At 39.0% G+C, this 18,235-nt stretch overlaps 1 protein-coding gene across 7 annotated transcripts in view; it reads left to right on the top strand.

Annotated features, from left to right (window-relative positions):
* EPB41L4B (erythrocyte membrane protein band 4.1 like 4B) overlaps nt 1-18,235 on the top strand; it is a 168,171-nt gene that overhangs the window by 75,851 nt on the left and 74,085 nt on the right. For 5 of the 7 annotated variants that reach the window (XM_085220536.1, XM_085220535.1, XM_085220534.1 and 2 more), the window contains 9 exons: nt 55-175; nt 821-908; nt 2,027-2,115; nt 2,464-2,533; nt 2,702-2,871; nt 2,968-3,077; nt 4,445-4,475; nt 5,159-5,192; nt 6,263-6,330. In XM_085220536.1, coding sequence (XP_085076662.1) covers nt 55-175; nt 821-908; nt 2,027-2,115; nt 2,464-2,533; nt 2,702-2,871; nt 2,968-3,077; nt 4,445-4,475; nt 5,159-5,192; nt 6,263-6,330 — 781 coding nt within the window. Of the gene's footprint in view, nt 1-54; nt 176-820; nt 909-2,026; nt 2,116-2,463; nt 2,534-2,701; nt 2,872-2,967; nt 3,078-4,444; nt 4,476-5,158; nt 5,193-6,262; nt 6,331-8,692; nt 10,204-18,235 lie in introns of those variants that run through there. The other 2 variants (XM_085220539.1, XM_085220538.1) reach the window with 2 other exon arrangements.

Genomic DNA, 18,235 nt, shown 5'->3' with positions numbered 1-18,235 from the left:
TCTTGTACAACGTACGGTGATCTTTGTTTTTAAGTTCCCAAATATTAATTTCAGCTGAACTGGGAGAGTGTGAACACCCAGAGCACACACCAGAACTTGTGTCTGAATTCCGGTTTGCACCAAACCAGACTGAAGCAATGGAATTTGACATCTTCCAGAAATGGAAGGAGTGCAGGTAGGGTACTTGTGTGGGAGTGGCATCTAGTAATACTTTTTTTTCCTTTCTTCCAAAGTCAGCTATGTTAGTAAGTGCTCCCTTGACAAACATAAAGCAGCAACTGTGCTTGAGAATTGAAACTGTATATTAGGCAGAAACCTTTTCCCCATCCTCAGAAAGAAATAGATTTAGCTTATAGAAGGTTGGTGGAGTTAGGTGTTTTTTTTTTTTTTTTTTTTTTTTTTTTTTGTCTTTTCATTGTTCTGTAACAGTTTATGCTGTCTGATTCTGTTGGTTTTTTTTTTCCTGTTTTTTTTTTTTTTTTTAATTTGATACTGTCAGAAACAATTCTTTCATGCACTCTCAAAGTTTTGTGTTCAGGGTAGTTGTAAAAGCTTTTTCTTTCTTTTAATAAATATAGTACATCTTGGTAAGCCTTAGCTGAATTCTCATGCTTATTGGCATTTGTAAACCTTTCTAAGTTTTTATTACTGATTAATTTTCATTTAGAGGGAATAGGGTAAAAGCATAAGCCAACTTTGAAATTCCTTTAATGTCAGTAAGATTGAGTGTTCAAAGACAAGGGGGTAGGGAAAAAGAAATTAATTTCTAAATCAGGAAAAAATTTTGTACTGTAATCTAAAATAATTTTTATGTTCTTAGGGGAAAGAGTCCAGCACAAGCTGAACTGTGCTACTTGAACAAAGCCAAATGGCTAGAAATGTATGGTGTAGATATGCATGTAGTTAAGGTAAGGTATATGTTGTACTTTGTTTTCTTAAGATGGGGTCAGAAAATTAAAGGGAGGTGCTGTCTCAGGCAAAACATAGTAAAGTCTGGGAATGTAACTTATTATACTGCCAATTAACACAAACTTTTAATTACCGGTTTGGTTACTGAGGAGAAAAAAAGAATACAGTAAAACAAGCATTGATAGAAACACGATCACTTTCCCTGCCTATTACCTAGGCTAGCATATCCTTCAGTCTAGCATATCTTCCCCCCTCTTCCTAGTGTCAATTCCCCTTGTTTTCCCTGCAGGTTATACTCAGTCCCTCCCAGTTCAGGTCACAAGGTTGGGATCATCTGCATAACAGTTTCTTTATGCTGCTTCCTGCTTCTTCCTCATTCTCCATTGCTGATGTGTGCTTGTTACTGCTCATTTTCTGCTGTGAGGTTTGCCCACAGGCTTACATTCCCTCAAGGCCATCCCTTGGAGGGGATTGGTCTAGATGATCTCCATGCATCCCTTCCAACCCCTAATTCTGTGATTGTGTGTGACTCTATCCTGGGATGCGTTCTCTGTGAGCTGCAGTCCATCAGGGCTATCCCTCATCCAGTGTGGAGTATCCACAGGCCATGGTGCCTCAAGGTTGTCCTTGTGTGGCCACAGTCCCTTGGAGTTGTTCCTGTCTTGCTAAGAGATGTCCAGAGGCCATGATCTGTCAGAAGTTCCCCCTCCTGTGTGGTCAGGCTCTTCCAAAGAGTGCATCTTGAACCAAGTCTCTTTCCACATGACTTATCCAATGTTCATGATTTTTTTTTCTTTTGTGTCTACTTCTCCTGGCAGCTATTGCTTGCTGTTAAACAAGTGCATTTAAAAGCTCCTTAGGTGTTATGTTTGAGCTCCTCAGGTATCAAAGCTGCCTGAGACAGCAAATGGCCTCCTCCCACAAAGGGTGCTCTGCAGCACCCTTGATGCCAGAACCCTTTGATTTACACCCACTGCAGATGCATATTCTTCTTCTCTGTAACGATAACAGATGCAAACCTTATTGTATAGATTAAAACCAATGGATTTTGATACAGTGTGTATAAGATTTATACTACTAATTGCATATTAATTATTGATTCTGTGCTTGCTTGTAGGGAAGAGATGGTTGTGAATATGCTCTTGGACTGACACCAACGGGCATATTGATCTTTGAAGGAGCAAATAAAATAGGCTTATTCTTTTGGTAATCTGCTTTTCTTTTATATATATAGACATATATTTCTTTTGTTCAAATGCTGAAGTCTTTCTGCTTTCCTGTGTTTTGTAATGCAGATTGAATCTACCAGTTTAAAATAGATCCAAAGGTAAAATGGCTTGGTTGGAAGTACCACTGGCAGATGTGGTAAAAAAAAATAATGAAATATTTATTGAAATATCGCTACATTTCCAGGGAATCATAATAAAATCATAATAAGAGTATAATTTCTGAAATGTTCTGGGATTGCAAATCCCTGATACATTTTGGGGAATTGTCCTAAAGTACAAAATGCAGTTTTTATATTAATTTTCTGTTTGCTTCCTAAATGTTTAGGCCTAAAATCACAAAAATGGACTTTAAAAAGAGCAAACTAACACTAGTGGTCGTGGAAGATGATGAACAGGTAACTTTCTGCCCTTTCTTTGGCCTGGTCCAACAATGTGCAGAGTGTGTTTTGACTAATAAGAGCACGAGAGGCTCAGCACAGTGTTGGATTGGGCTGTATTTTTTGCCATGGACAGTAACTAATATCATGCATGCCAACTTCCAAAGCTTTTGTTTCTGCATTTAGGGCAGAGAGCAAGAGCACACATTTGTTTTCCGGTTAGACAGTGCCAAAACGTGCAAACATTTGTGGAAATGTGCAGTGGAGCATCATGCTTTCTTCAGACTGCGAGCCCCAGCAAACAGTAAATCTAGTAGATCTGACTTCATAAGGCTGGGATCACGCTTCAGATTCAGGTATTTAGTGAAGTTACAGCAAGATATTGGTTTTACAGAGGAGGAGATACAGCATTCAGCAAAAGGCAGCAGTTAACTTTATTTTTGTATTTTAAGTGGACGGACAGAGTATCAAGCAACACATGGGACAAGATTACGCAGAACTAGTACGTTTGAAAGGCGGCCCAGCAAGCGATATCCTTCTCGAAGGCATTCGACGTTTAAAGGCAAGTATACGTGTGGTCACTGAACTGTTCATGCAGTAGTTGCTGTCTGGAACAGAATGAGCTGATATTCCCTTAGGATGTCTTTGGATTCCTGTGTATTGCTGGAACTTGAACCTCAGGTCCATTAAAAGTCTTTGTCGTATTTCAGGGGCACTTTTATTTCTACCTTCTCATGTACCAAGGGGGGAAAATGACAGCAAGTAGGCATGCTCTCTAGGAGCTGTAAGCCCCCGCCTCCCTTCTTAATCTCTCTTTTACAGACATAATATCTGTCTGTAATATATATATGAGATAATATATTTATGAGATATTTACTCTCATGTATCAAATAATACTTATGTGATAAGTGTGGGTGATTTCTTAAGTGGAAGATAAGATTATTTTAAACATTTTGTAACAGTGGGATCTGTCAGGTGTTGCGTTGCAGTGTTTCTATACAATGGCTTATGTCTATGAGGTGGGATGAAGAGAGAGCGTGGCTTATGATCGTTCTAGTTCTCTGTGCATAGCAGCTGGGCAGAACTTCTGCCATACCCAGATGATCTCCATCCTGAGATGCTGACAGAATGTTTAAGTGCAAAAACTCATTTTAGGTTGTTCTGTCACACATCTCTTTTCCTAGTCGTAGCCCACAAGCATTGGATTCTGTCCTAGCTCAGTCACTCTGCATGTACTTTTACAGTGTTTGATTAAGTCTGTAGTCCACTTTCTGCATTCAGCACAGTCATGGATTTTCATTTCTTTCAATTAGCAGTTTTTCATTGCACTTTCTGAAAATCTGTGTCAGGAAAAAGAAATGATACATCCCAGCTATTCTAGTGGCTTCTTCACCATTTGTGTAGCCTGTCCAAAGCACAGTCCATGATTTTGTTCCTGAAGATTGATCGATGTTTCCCCATATTCCTAGCTGGTAGCTTATTTTTCATTGTAGTAACACACAGTTTACCAACTTGAAGAATACTTTGAACTCTGTGAGATGCAAAATCACTATGGAAAGTAGCTTTTAATTTCCAAAGGACTCAATGTTACTGACGTAGTAGCTATAGTAAATGGAGAGAACTGGTGATCTGGTTGTGCCGAACTCGCTCTGACTGAAGTGCTTCTGGCTGCTGGGGAAGAATAGTCTTCTGTAGTCATCTTTGACTCTTGCAGAAACAAAGGGAAATTTGTGTCTGCCTCATACTTTACGAACTAGTGGGATTGCTAGAAGGTGCAGGACTGTGCTTGGATTCTGACACGTTTGTGCAGATGTCTGTACAAGGATTCACTTCAGCTGTGGTATAATATCCCAATGATGATAACTGTAAAATGACTGATGTTTCACATGTCTTATGGTGTTGTGTTTTTTTGTTTGTTTGTTTTTTAAGCAAACAATCCTGTGAAAGCAGCACAACTGTGGTAAGTGATTCTCCAAGTTCTCTCTACCTATCAGTAACTGTTGTAAATCAAGGGATCCTGAAGAACCGTTCTGCGCCAGGATTTGTTGACACTCATTCTCTGGTGTAGAACAAATTGCTTAGGAATCTGTCATTATGCCGCACCAGATTCTCCCTGGGGACAGACTGTGAGACTTTGTGCTTTCATTTTTAAGATGTTTCTGTTTGAGATCAGATTAAAGTAAAGCATATTTCCTTTCTGCTCATTGCTGTTGTTCTAATTCATCTAGCATTATTTGTTCCTGTTGCTGTGGTTTCTATCTTGAATAAACTACTGATGTCCTAATTTTACTTCACTGTAATACTTCCTTGAAGGATAGAGCCCAGAGCTATAGGAAATTGCTACGTGGATATTTTTATAAAAAGTAGTAACTTGTTAATGCAAGGAAACTGTTTTGGTTGTGCAACTGAGTGAAACACAAATAAAAATAATGATTCCTCAGTTGGTCAGAATCCTTATTCTTGTAACTGACTGCTTTTATGTAAACTCAGTAGGATTCTAACAGGAACAGATCTTCCATTGGACTCTTACAGAATGAGGCCTATAGTGTTTTAAAAAAAAATGAGTTTTTCTGTGTACCTTTGGGTTTTGTCAGTATTTACAGTATTTATTACATAAAAGCTTTTTTATTTCTTCTTCTTCAGTGCTAAAAATCCTCCTGAAGTCCACAACTACCAGGTAAGCATAAATATTGTTGAGGAAAGTATTTACTTTTAAAGTGCTCTTACTTTAGTGGCAAATAATTTTTCTGGTCTATAATTACGACAATTGCTTTTCTTCCTTTCCTTCCACTGGAGTGGGTTCATAAATTTTCAGCATTAGATTGGGAGTTCGGATAAAGTGAAGGGACTTTTCTATCTTGCTTCCCTTGTCTTTTTGGATACTCTGCATGCTGAATACACTCAACTTGCCATCCTCTTTTGCTTTCCTTCCTGTGAGATCACAGGTTAAAGACTCTGGGACTATGGGAGTGTCATATGATTCACTCTTGGAGACTGCTTTGGGAGCAGCACTTTTGTGTAGAACAGCATCTGACACTAGAGGAGCTCTCACAAGTTCAAAGTTGTGATTATCTCCCCCATAGCAACACTTAATGAGTTCATTACTGGTCAGATGTTTGTGGTGGTGTTTTTCTTGTGTGTGTTTTATTGTTGTTGATTGTTCTTTTGTATTTTTTTAAACAATCTCCTTTATAAGCTTTGATGGAAAAACCTTACCCAGTTTTCATCTGTGATAGTAATCTGTACTACTGAGAAAGCAAGCCATGTTTTCATTCAAACTGAATGTGTGCATGAGAACGGAATGCTTGTTTTTATTAAAAGCCTCACCAGTGATTTTATTTCACTGTTTCTCTTTAAGACTTCATGGGTATGAGAGAGAAGTGCTGTCACCAGTGATAGGTGACCTTCTGAAGGCATCCACTGTAATAACCTTTCTCACTCTCCACCTTTGATTAAAACTGAGCATACTGATGTGTTTTCTATGAGAAGCACTGGTTGTGCCAGGTTGTCGCTCAAACAGAAAACCAATTTTCTTTGCATTTGTCCATGAGTATGTCCTAATAAGCAAGCTTATCATTAAGAGGTCTTGTATGTGTGGTAAATGGCATGGAAGAAGGTCTGAAAGAGTGGATTTTTTAGGGCTCACAGCTAGCATGTTCCTCATGGCTCCAGAAAAAATAGGAAGTTGAAATTATCAAGGAGTTTTTATATGATTTTATTAACCAGGTTTAATTTTTTCACTTGCAGCCACAGTATCATCCTAATATACATCCTGCTCAGCCACACTGGCACCCACATACACCTGTGAATGTAAGGTAAGCAACCTTCATGGAAAAGATTACTTCTTAATCTATCAGTATGAAACTTTGGTGGACATATCAGGTGATTTTTTGCATGTGAAAAGCAAATAGGAATTAGAAATATAAAGGAGTGAACAGCTTCTTCCATTACAGAACTTCTTTTTTTCATTTTTTGCTGAAATATACATGGAACAATAACGTGTGCATGGAATAATATTAGACTCTCTACTGATATTAGTGCAATTATTTTAGAACCTTGAATTTTTTAGAACTATATCGCAGAAATATTCCTGTTGTGCTACCTTGTGGCGAACTACTAATGGGAGAAATGAAGTGAAAATGAATTTTGGAAGAAATTCAGTTTAGGCTTGTGAACCATCTTGGTGGAATGAACAGGTAGAGGCACATCTGATGGTGGATGTGTGTCTGTGCACATGTCTGTGTTAAAAATTAGCTGCTATTTTGTCCTAATAAAGAGTAACCTTTCTAGGCTGCTCAGGATTTTTTTGGCAAATACCATCTTGACTGAAAAATACCAACACCCTTATCTTTACTCCTGTTGATTTTACCTTTTAATTTCTGTCTGCTTACATCAGATAGCTAAACTTTGTTCTTGGTGTGGGTGGGCTCTGGAAGTGATGAGTTTAAAATGGATGAAAAGACAATTTAGCTTGAATTTGAACCTGAGAATGTAGGAAAAAGGCAAGTACTTATTAGGCAGAGAAGCAGGCATGCTCATTGTCATCTCAGAATTTCTGGTGTAGAACAGTAAAGCAGACATGAAAATTATGCCAGAAACAGAAGACTGTTTAAATTGAATAATTAACCCTGCCTGTACTTTGTATTCAAGATCCTTCCTGGCTTTAGGGTTTTCATGTCCAGACTTTTGTTTGTGATTTTAAATATCCAATATCCAATTTTACGTTACCGAAGAGGAAGTATTGATAGAAGTTAATAATTTTATAAGTCATTTGAGGTTTTGCTGATTTTTTTTTTTTTCTTTAATCCTAAAGATTTCATCACTGATGATGCGTTTTAAAGCCAAATAGTTAACCTTGGAGCAGAGAGATATCGAAATAAGCACAATAATGTACTATAAAGTGTGTAGACAATCTCCCCCCCCTCCACAACCTCTGTTGCCCGGCTAAAGATTAAGGCCAGTGAAATATGAGCAATGAAACTTTTATATCTTGGCTTGTAATTCTAAAAGGATACTTATATGCTCTTCTGTAAACTCATTAGGAAAGGTGCTTAGAATTTTTCTTCCAATTTAGTACAAATGTTCAAATGTGTAGTTGAAGTGGAAGCTACAAGTTATTTTAATGTAGTGTCAAAGTAGTGAAGCTGGACATTTAACATCTTGGTTAGCCTTATTTGAGAACATTTAATTCGACTGTGAATCTGAGATCAAAACACAGGTATGCATGAGATTTTTTCTATTGGCCATGCAACTCTAGAATGGGCTTTAGGTTGAAGTGAAGCTAAACATGCTGTACTGCTTTTATATATTTCTTTATAGTTATTTATTTATAATTTTAGATAATAAATTTTTTACAAATATTTCTACAAAATATTTGTTAAATAATATGTGGAATTGTCTCTGTTTTCAAAGTTAAGTCCTTTAAATGAAATCTGCATTTAACAAAATGTTCCATCCTGTGAGAAAATTCATTCCAATTAACAGTTGTGATTTTAGAATTTTAGAATGTTTTGTTTTGCTTTTCAAAATGATTCAGGAGAGACTGTAGAATTGGTTGAGGTTAGTATCTCTCAGTACCAGTAAGTAATGAACAAACAAAGAAAAAAAGTTATTTTCAAACTTTTGCAAGTTTCAGCACATAGTCCTAAAGAAATACCTGTACTACCTATAGGCTCTAGGTTCATCTTAACAGAATGGACTGTATTGCACTGGCTGCTTTGGTATAACTAACTGCACCAGTGGAGTGAGTGGCAATATTTATGGAAGATCAATTTTCATTCTTAATAGGGTTGTCTCTTTTAATTTTTTTAGTCCTTTGGGATATTTTTTTCATGAGTTCAACTTTTTGCATGATTTATTTTACTTCTTTGTTGTACTCATGTATGCTTTCCTATGGCCCCACCATCTCTCTGGGATTCAGGATCATTGGTGCACAACACTTGAGAACAGAGATTTTAAATGGCTTTGCTCTAATTCAAGGCCCTTTGAAGTGAATTAAAGATTCCCAATTGCATCAATAGATTCTTATGAGACCTGTCACCATTTTCTTTCCTTTGTGGTAGCTGTCCATCACAATGTATGCATGCTTAGCATTTTCTGGATGAACTCATGTTGCTGTGTAGCACTCATAAGTTTACTTCCATCTCTCACTAACCAATACCTGTGCAAATGGTACAGGCCATCCTATCATGATGACAGGCCATATTGGAAGCCCCCCACAAGTGGAGAGGACAGCAATTTACGATATATTCAAGAACAGAACCAGAAGAATTTAGGAGAAGTCCAAAGTATGGTGTACCAAGATAAACTCATGACGACTCTCTGAAAAAGTCATCTTCATTTCACCTGCCATCTTTAGATGATCATTGCATTCCATGGTCCTTGTCTGTCTGTCATATGTTCAAAGTGTATTGTGCATGAAGTGTGTGTCTTTTTACGTACATCTTTTTATGTACATCCATCCTTGTTTAGTGCTCATGGACGTTCTTGGGAAAAGTATTTTCCATGTCTTTGTAAAAAGAAAAAAAAATCCTGAAAAGGCCTTTGTGAAAGCTGGTAAGAATTTTGAGTGTCCCAGGAACAGAAATATTTCTGGGGATTTACATTCTACATTACTTTTTGAATCTGTGATCCTCTGTCTGCTGTTGAAGGGTAGCCATTACAGCCTTAATGATTTTTATTGTCTTGTTTCTTTTGACTCAATTTAATAGATAAAGTTGGAGACATTTTGTCTTTTAGTTGATGTGCAAATAGGAGACTGGAGGGAGAAAAAAATGAGAAATCAGATTTCACACTGGCAGTTAAAATGACTTAAGGCATGCCACCAAAGGGAGCCTGCTGAGGTAGTCGTAGGTTTGGGTGTCTTTTGCTTTTAATTTTTGTATTCTACAGCAGAATTAGAGGTGCTTGCCTAACTCTGGAAACAAAGAACACTGGGAAAGAAGATTGTAATAAAGTTTATAGAGTATGCTTTTCACTTTTTGACTAAGTGATTATATAAATAGCATCCCCCAAAACCATACCTGCTGCTATACATGCAAGAATGTTAAAAATGAATCCTTGCTGAAAGGGTGCTGCTGTCTTGTTATTTTTAATGTGACTACAAAAATGAACGACACAATTGCATAAAGCTACCTACTGATAGCTCTTCATTGCATGGATTCAAGACCACAGCTTATCATACTGAATCACAGAATTGTAGGGGTTGGAAGAGATCTCTGGAGGCCATCTAGTCCGGCCCTCCACCGATTCCCTACAGTAGGTTGCACAAGCAAGAGGAGATGATAGCTCTATTTTTTTAAGGTAGACATTTGAAAAGTTGAATATATATTTTACAAACCTAGTTCTTTAGACTGGCTGGCATTTTGATCACTTGCCGATTTATTTTTTTTTAACTGGGAATCAGTGCCATCTTCACTCATGTGTTTAGCTTGGCCTTACGTCTGTGGTCTCTCTGAAGTTGTCGGAATGAATAAGTCTTTACATGGGATATTTGAAAGTGAAGTAATTTTTAAACTTGATTTTGATTAAATATACATTTATAAACAGCTATAACCATGCATTTTTTTCAGAGCAAATTTGATAGTGTATATCTTTTTGTAAAGTATATTTGTTTACAAATGCTGTCTTTTAATATTTGTTTTGATCTCTCCTGTATGTGCTAAGTACAAATAAAATTCTCAATCTTTTTCTTTTGGTTATGATGTGTTATTTATTTTTGAAAGCTTTATGGGGAGGGTTAGATGTGACACACCACTGATTTGTACCTGTGTTGCCCTACTAATGCTGCACTGTAGTGTCTGTTGCTACAGATAATGTCTGTGCTACTAATATCTGTGGGGTAAGAGGGGGAAAACAATAAAGCAATTGTGCACTGGGATGCGACAGTGCCAGAGTAAGTGTCAGATCATAGAGGCTGCCTTCAGTTTCCCAATGCTGGTCTTCCTCTTTTTCATCAGTGTTTTATTTGAGAAAGGGAGAAATAGAAACTTCTTTCTGGAGCCATTGGAACAAGAGCCTAGTTTCGCTGCACTGAATGCCCTCTGGAGAAGGAGGTTTTTCTGGTTTTAGGGTGTTTTTTTTTTTTTTTATTGTTTTCAATACGTTAGTTAGGTGGACCATCTATTGCTTCACAATTCACATGCCTAACTTCATAACACGTTATTGGTTTTGTCGCATAAATTCTGTGCGGTTTGTTGTCAGCATTCCTCCTCATCATGTGTTTTTATTTCTAGTTTGGTTTATTGCTGAGGTGCACTGATCTTCCTGATGGATCTCAAGAAAAAACAGCACAGACCCTAACCAGTCTGTGAGTGTTAAAAGGTCTCATGCAGGAGATATGAGGTCTGCACATGGATGAAGAACATCCTGTGAGACTTCTGTGCTCTGTATGTGGTGCATGTCACCTCAAGGGAAGCTCTGGTCTGAATTGCTTCTCTGAAGAAGGAGCTTGCACACTCTGCAGTTTCCTTACACTTTTCCATTCCACATCCTCCTCGCTGCCTGCAGAATTTTGTACCAAAATGTCATCGAGCATTCGGATAGGTAAGAACAGATGAATTTCTCTGTCCTTCCTTGCTGTGGTCAGAACTGGCTTCCTGACACAAATGTGTGGGGATGTGGTTGGGAAAAGGGGATATTTCTCTCTGTTTTTGCTGGCCTTGATCTGACTCATGCACCACCTGGACAAGGATGGATGTGGGTGCCCCTGCAGTGAGCAGATAAAAGACTGGGGATGTTCTAATGATATAAATCAATGGTATGTCTTAGATTCATGCTACTACAGGTAGCCAGTGGTAGTTTATAAATGCCCAAGCCCACCACAGAAACTTGATCGCCCTAGTAGGTGAGTGCTTTCACCTTGTGCTGAATTATCATAACTTTTCTTAGGAGGAAATGCCACACACATACATAAAAAGAGCATGTCGTGTTCATTGCAGGTATAGATAAATCAACAAATTTTGTATGCATTGTAAATGTACCAGGAAGTTGCTTTTGAAGGGGGGGGTGGGGGGGGGGAAAAAGCCTTGTGCATGGCCTGAAGGAAGTATCACTTCATGAATCCAAATGAAGCATGTTCTCAGGAGCACCCTCTGAACTGTTTGTACAAACTTTCCCCACCCAGTTCTGAAATCTGTTCATTGTGTAAGTCCGAAATCTTCTTTTTACAAGTCCAGTATGCATTTAGAAACTCTTCTGTAATCTGATTACAGGCGATAAATGCTATCCTTGGCTAATCTAAGTAGGGGAAATTCTTTGAGTACACTGCAAGGAACTGCAGAAATTGGACTGATCTGAAGTGCAGTGTGTAACAGGCTGCATTCTTCCGCGTGCTGGAGAATTGCTTGGTACATCGAAACTGAGTACCTGCTGGTCCATCTCTGTGTGTTTCACCTGCATTTTCTACAGCTGTAAACCAGTCCTTTCCCAGTGAGCGTAGGGCTAGTATTCTGTTTTACGCTGAGATTGCTTTTGGCTGGTTACGGCTCCATAACCTGCATGCTCTGCCTTAGGAGCTGTGGGAGGGGATCAAAAAGCTGGCAACTCCGCATCTGTCACTTGGGCTGAAATACACCACTCTTCAGCCCCAACCAGACCCTAGCGTGCAAATTAATGATTAATGTTGACTATTAAAATATGATACTGAAATATAATACTGAAAGTCTTGTCACTTTCAGTAAATTGTTTTAGCGTGGGCTTTTCCTTTACACTTTCATTTTCAGCTATTTTTCTTTAGCTGATATGAGTCACAGGCAAACAGAACAAATGGATTGGGCTTTGTAATGTATTTCCAAAGCTGGCAATCTGAAGTTTGCACATTTAAGGGCAAGAAACAACATGTCCTTCCAGAACGTTTTACCAGTGAACCGATATGCAAATCATCCAGAAGAGGGATTTCTTTCTCACGTTGTGGACAAAACCAAACGGTGTATTCTGGGTCTTTGATGTAAAATGTCATTTTTTCCTCATTCTAAATGAGCGTGGCAAAAAATCTCTCTTCTACCTGAGAGGAACCTAGAGCCTGCAAATAATTTTGAAAATGGAACTTCCACTGCTGACAAGGAGTTGGGGAACTTCTAGGACAGGCAAAAATTGAAGATCACTTGCTTCTCACTTGTCAAAGCTGGCAAGATGCAGATCTGAAGGAATGGAGAAGACAACTCAGATTTTCCACCAGACGCTGGTTGGCGTATCCAGCAGGCAGGCTACAACTACATAGCTGGAAGGACTGAAGAGATATCCACCTAACCTGACACATCACATCTCTGGAAAGACTGCTGATAAGCACTTCTGCCTTACTCTGGCAAAAGAGAACTGAGAAAAACAGCCTTGTGAGGAGTGCTGTCCTTGCAGGCCTAGCTGGGCGTTGCTAAGACTTCAAAACAGAGCTGCTGCAGACCAATTAGCATTAATGGGCATAAAGAGGGATTGTATTTCTTGAAATTATTCTCAGACTCTGTGCTGCACTTTGAAAAGGGACAGATCCACCAGGATTCTGGCTGCTGTGTTAAGACTGTGCAGGCCAAGGATCTTCTCTGAGAGCAATCTTGAAACAGCATTCCACCAGTTAAGTCTGCGTCTCAGCTGCACTTGTGCTACAATACTGAGGATGGAGCTTTTGAACCTTTAAGAAATGAATACTTTTTCCTACTTTATGTTCAATTTGCAAAAGCCTGTAAAAGTACCGTGCTATATTCAATGCTCCTGAGTGCTGAAGGGCCTGCAGGAAAATTAGTCCTTTGTTCAACAGACACCAAACAGGCAGGAATATTCAGCCAAAACAATGCCAAAGTAGATAAGTGAAAGCATAACGTAAATGGTAGCTGTAGACCACACCTATCTACCTGTTTGTCTTCTGTCATCATAAAGCAGTGTGTGAAAATGAGAAAGACCTTGTTCAGCCTCTGTTGTTCTCCTTGTTTTTCATATATTCTTGTACCTGGAAGGGACTGGCCAAATAGGCCTCCTTTCTGACTGTGTGCTGTTTGTCTTATTGTCACTGCATTGCAAAAACAGATAAAAGCTGGATTCAGCTCAAGTTCCTCTCTTAAATGAGTCACTTCCAGTATTAAAGCTTCTTCTGCAGGTAACGTTCTGCTCTCAACTACTTACCGATGACTGCTTCATGACTGTCCTTTATAGTGAGACAATTTTTTTTAAACAATTGATTTCATGAGCGTTAATCTGAATTTAGTTGTGAAGTTCTCAAACCAGGCCTCCCTGTGCACTGACTACTGCATGTATTAGTAGGCTAACACAGAAAACATAAGTATGTGTTCTGTGATCACATATACTGCTTTTAATTTCAGCAGATTATAACCTTCAATTTTGAACTGGAGGAAAAGGTTTTTATTATTATTATTTTTAATGCAGTTTTTTAAATCCAACTTTACTAAAGATTATGGTCCTTTTGTGTGTGTGTGTGTGTGTGTGTGTGTGTGTGTGTGTGTGTGACTTTTTTAAATGTAGAGTCCTAGTAGATTTGGCACAGAAAGAAGGTAGGAGATAGGAAGTTCCAGCCTAATATCTTACCTCCAGTGTTACTTTTTGGCTTTGAGTTTCAGGATAATGGCTTTCTCTTGACTGCGGGACTGCTTTTGGTTTGGTAGCATCTTATTTTCTGTGATGTGTTGCATGTCCATATGATTTGAAGAAATGCAAAGAAATGAAATGATGTCTTCATATGAAGAAATCTGGTTCGTTTTGTCTCTGTGAAAAGAAGCATTCATTATGGCTGCCATACTCATCAAGCCTTCTGAAAAGTTCTTCTTCTGAGTAACCTTTCAATTTAAAAACAAGATAAAAGCAGAGCTATGGAGAATCAGTGGAAGTGCCCCGAGAGTTCTCTCTTGTCATCACAATTACATTTCCAATTTTGATTTCTTATTGTACTTCTAGTCTTCTAAGTTTGTAATGTGCTTGTATTTTTCCTCATTCTTCATCTTTTTTTTTTTTAATTGTATTAGTAGTCTTACCTTCAGCTAAACAGCAAAACCTGTACCTCACAGTGTCAAAAACTGAATTAAAGCACAAACAAGCATTTCAAGTAGAAAAAAAAAAAAACGGAAAACCTGTAATTCCTGGATTAATTGTCATATGTTAAAGGATTATATATATTTAAAAAAAAAAAGAAGTATATTTTTAAATAAGACAAAACATCCTTCCAGCCTCCTGAAGAAAATGGAAGATACAGCCACAGCTAATTACTAGTAGGAAGTACTGATCTACTGCAATTTAAATTCCAGGTAACAAGATGCTTACTTATAAGTATTTTATTTTCCCCACTAAATCTATTGCGCCAGGGGTGGTTCAAGTTGGGTATTAGGAGAAATTTCTTCTCAGAAGGAGCAGTGAGGCAGTGACACAGGCTGCCCAGGGAGGTGGTGGAGTCACCATCACTGGTGTGTGGATGTGGCACTGAGGAACATGGTTAGTGGGCTTGGTGGAGATGGGTTGGTGGTTGGACTGGATGACCCTCTTGGTCTTTTCCAACTTGACTGATTCTATGATTTTTAGAATTTAGTAAAAATAGAAAAAGTTGCTGCTTCTGATCCTAGAAAGGCTCTGTTTGTTATCAGTCATTTTCAAATTCTACTGTTGTATTTAATATATCTCTGTCTTATTTTCAGTTTCTGATTTTAAAAAATAGTCTGGAAATGGCTTTTAAGATGAAATGAAAAGTTTCTTGCTGGAATTCCGATGAGTTGCTCGAGTGTTGCATGAAAGTGTAGATAGGACAGCTCACAAGGCTGAGAATAACCTTGCTGTGTGTGCTGAGTGATTGATTTTGTGTTACTTTTACCTCTTGATGGAAGTTTTTACTTGCTGTACGCTATACCTGTTCAGTGGCTATATTGATAATGCATTTAAAAGAACAGCAAAAATCTATAACATGAGTCTTTTTGTGTGGCAGTGGTGTCAGGTACATTCATGCTAGACTTTGAAGTTACGGCACATTCAGGTTACCCTATGTTTCTTTGTAGGGCATTGGAAACATTTAGAATTAGATTAGCATGACACTTCTACAGTTGGATTAATTTATTTTAAAAGAGTTTTTTGAAAGCATTTCAGCTTTGCAGGAACAGAGACAGCAGATTTTTAAGCCTTGCTGTGGTGGTTGGGGCCAAGCATAGTGAGCAGCAGGTGGCTTTCAGGTTGCTGTCCCTTTCTTTCCCTTCCTCTCCATTTTCTCAAGCTGCTGCTTCCCTGATACACATAAATTGCCGCATTTTCTTCCTTTTTCTACTCTCTGTTACTTTTATTTTCACTGTGTTGTATTTTTTTGTTTGTTTGTTTTCTTTGTTTCAGTGTAGAGGTATCTGCATTCAAATTTCCCAAGGCTTTTCAGGTATTTTGGATCTTATATTGCATTGCTCATAGCATTTTGTAGACATTGCAAGATGCTTCTCACCAAAAGGTCCCTAATTCCTTCAAAGCTCTATGAGATTTGGCCATTTCTCATGTAACTCTCCCTGCAGAAGGTGAAATAAGAAAGGCAAGAGTGTGCCTAGCTTGGAAGGCCTGAAACCTTCATGGGGTAAGTGGCAGGAAAGGCTGTCACCTGGGTTAGCAACCTGAGATCAGCTGCAGGCTGTCTTGGCAGACAGAGCTGCTCCTTACCTTCGCTCCCAGAGCGCCCTTTGTTACCAGCTGGTTTCCCAAGTGCAGGCTGAGAGGGGAGGGCAACACTGGCTTGGGGTGGGTTTTCATCTGTCTTAGAAAATCTTGTCTTTTTGGAGTTCTTCTCATCTGCAAGGACATCTGTGACAGTGATTTTTTTTTTTTTTTTTTTGACAGGTGATTAAATATCATTAGCTATCATTATCATTAATTAAAACCATTTGTAAATGAAGAAAAGTTCAGTTCCCCAGTGGGGATATTTTGCATGACAGTTTTGCAAGGCAGTATTTTTTTAATGATCTTTATACAGATAAGGTGAAGTCTGTGAGGACAATGGCTGTGTTGAGCTGAGATTTGTTCCTTGGTGTTTTATTAGAACATGCTTTGCTGCAGGCTTTGCAGATTAATTGGAAGCTGGATCTACTGCTTCAAAGCTTATCTCAGCTTCTCCTAACACAAGAAGCTGGTGTATCTCCTAAAGGAGATACTCTCACTGCTCTCAGTGTTGTTTCTGAACATCTGCTTCCCCATGGCCATTTCCTCCTCCCTTCCTTCCTGGCTGGCTGGTTTGGCTGGGAGAAAGCTGCTGGCTGCCCACTCTGCTTCCAGGGTGGAAGAAATACATGGTTTCCTGAGGTGTTCCTACAAGTGGATGAGGACTGCTGCAATGCATCTCTCCAGTTCTGCCATCTGCTGATGTCAGGGCACAGCATAGAAGTGTAACAGTGCTGTCAGCTTAAGGTATGCTTTCTGCATTTTAGGAAACCAAGAAGCCTTGGTTACATGGTGCAGGGGAAAAAATCATATAAGTGTGCTTGTAGGGATTACAGAATCATACTGTAGCTTGGGTTGAAAGGATCTTAAAGACTGTCCATTTCCAAGTCCTTGCCATGAGCAGGGTTGCCACCTACTAGACCAGGCTGCCCAGGTCCCCATCCAACCTGGCCTTCCTTCTTTACTTAGGAACACTCGTTGCTGTTATATGTCTCAGTCCTCAGCTGCAAAAATGAAGCTGCACCCTTTTTCTTTTATAAGCAGTCCTCCCTCCATGGTCTGGCTTCCTTTCATGTGTAATACTGAGTCCTCTCTAGGCCTTTTGCTTCAGCACACTGGTTCTGGCCATTAAATGATACTTGCTCAGGGCACCACATTCTGTTTCCCACATTTCATTTCTGCTCACAAAGAAATTTCTAGTGTGCTAGTTCTTTCTATGCTGTCTGTGCCACTTTACATGCTACAGTGACACAAAGGGTGTATGAGATTCTGAATAAGTTGAAAGCAAGGTTTACTAAAAAGTAACTTGTTTTGTTTTGAACTTCTTTTGAAGCATGGGCAGGGAATAAACCCAAAGTCTCCTTTTTTTCTCCTCCAAATGCAGAGACTAACCTTAAACATGAGTGCTTGGCTTGACACAGCTGTGAAATCTCATTCCCTAGCTGCCGTGCTGAAGCTTAATGTGCAATCACTACTTTCGTTAGACTTCTGAAAGTCTCTGCTTCACACATGGGTCCAGCATGGGTTGCTTGTGACCTTAGCACATGTAAAAGTTTAAGATACAGCTCAGGAGGAATGGATGCTCTTAGTTCCAAGTAGCCTGCTTTACAGATCAGGAGGGAGGGATGCCTGGCTGCTTTAGGAAAGGGTGGTGTTCCTGAGGATGAGGATTTGAATGTGAGTCAAGAGCTGTATGCTGTTTAGGAGAAAGCAAATGTCATGTTATAGTATATACACAGAAACTGGTCCCATAGGATATGGCAAGCATATAATGCCTTTTTAAGGCCTCAGCAGGAATGCACAACATCTCAGAGGCAGAGCAGGGGGTGGGAGTGCAGAATGGGGTGCAAGACCGATCAGAGCAGTAGAAAACGTTATGAGTGAGGGGCCACTGAGAGTTCAGAGAGCTTCAAAATCTGGAGGAAGATGTGAAAATTGTTTCCACAAACATGGTCTTCTGTAGCAAGAAATAACTTGTTCATTGACAGATGGGAGGAGAAATAACAGGTTTAAACTGCAGTAAAGGTAGCTTAGGTTAAATGGAAAAAGTAAGTGTAGGCATGGCTTGACACTGAAATAGATTGTACAGGCAGGTCATGAAGTCTG

This window comes from Meleagris gallopavo, chromosome 3 (assembly GCF_905368555.1).
Source record: "Meleagris gallopavo chromosome 3, MGAL_WU_HG_1.1, whole genome shotgun sequence".
Taxonomy (NCBI): Eukaryota; Metazoa; Chordata; class Aves; order Galliformes; family Phasianidae; genus Meleagris; species Meleagris gallopavo.
Note: the sequence above shows the minus strand (reverse complement) of the source record. Positions and strands in the feature narration are given on the sequence as shown.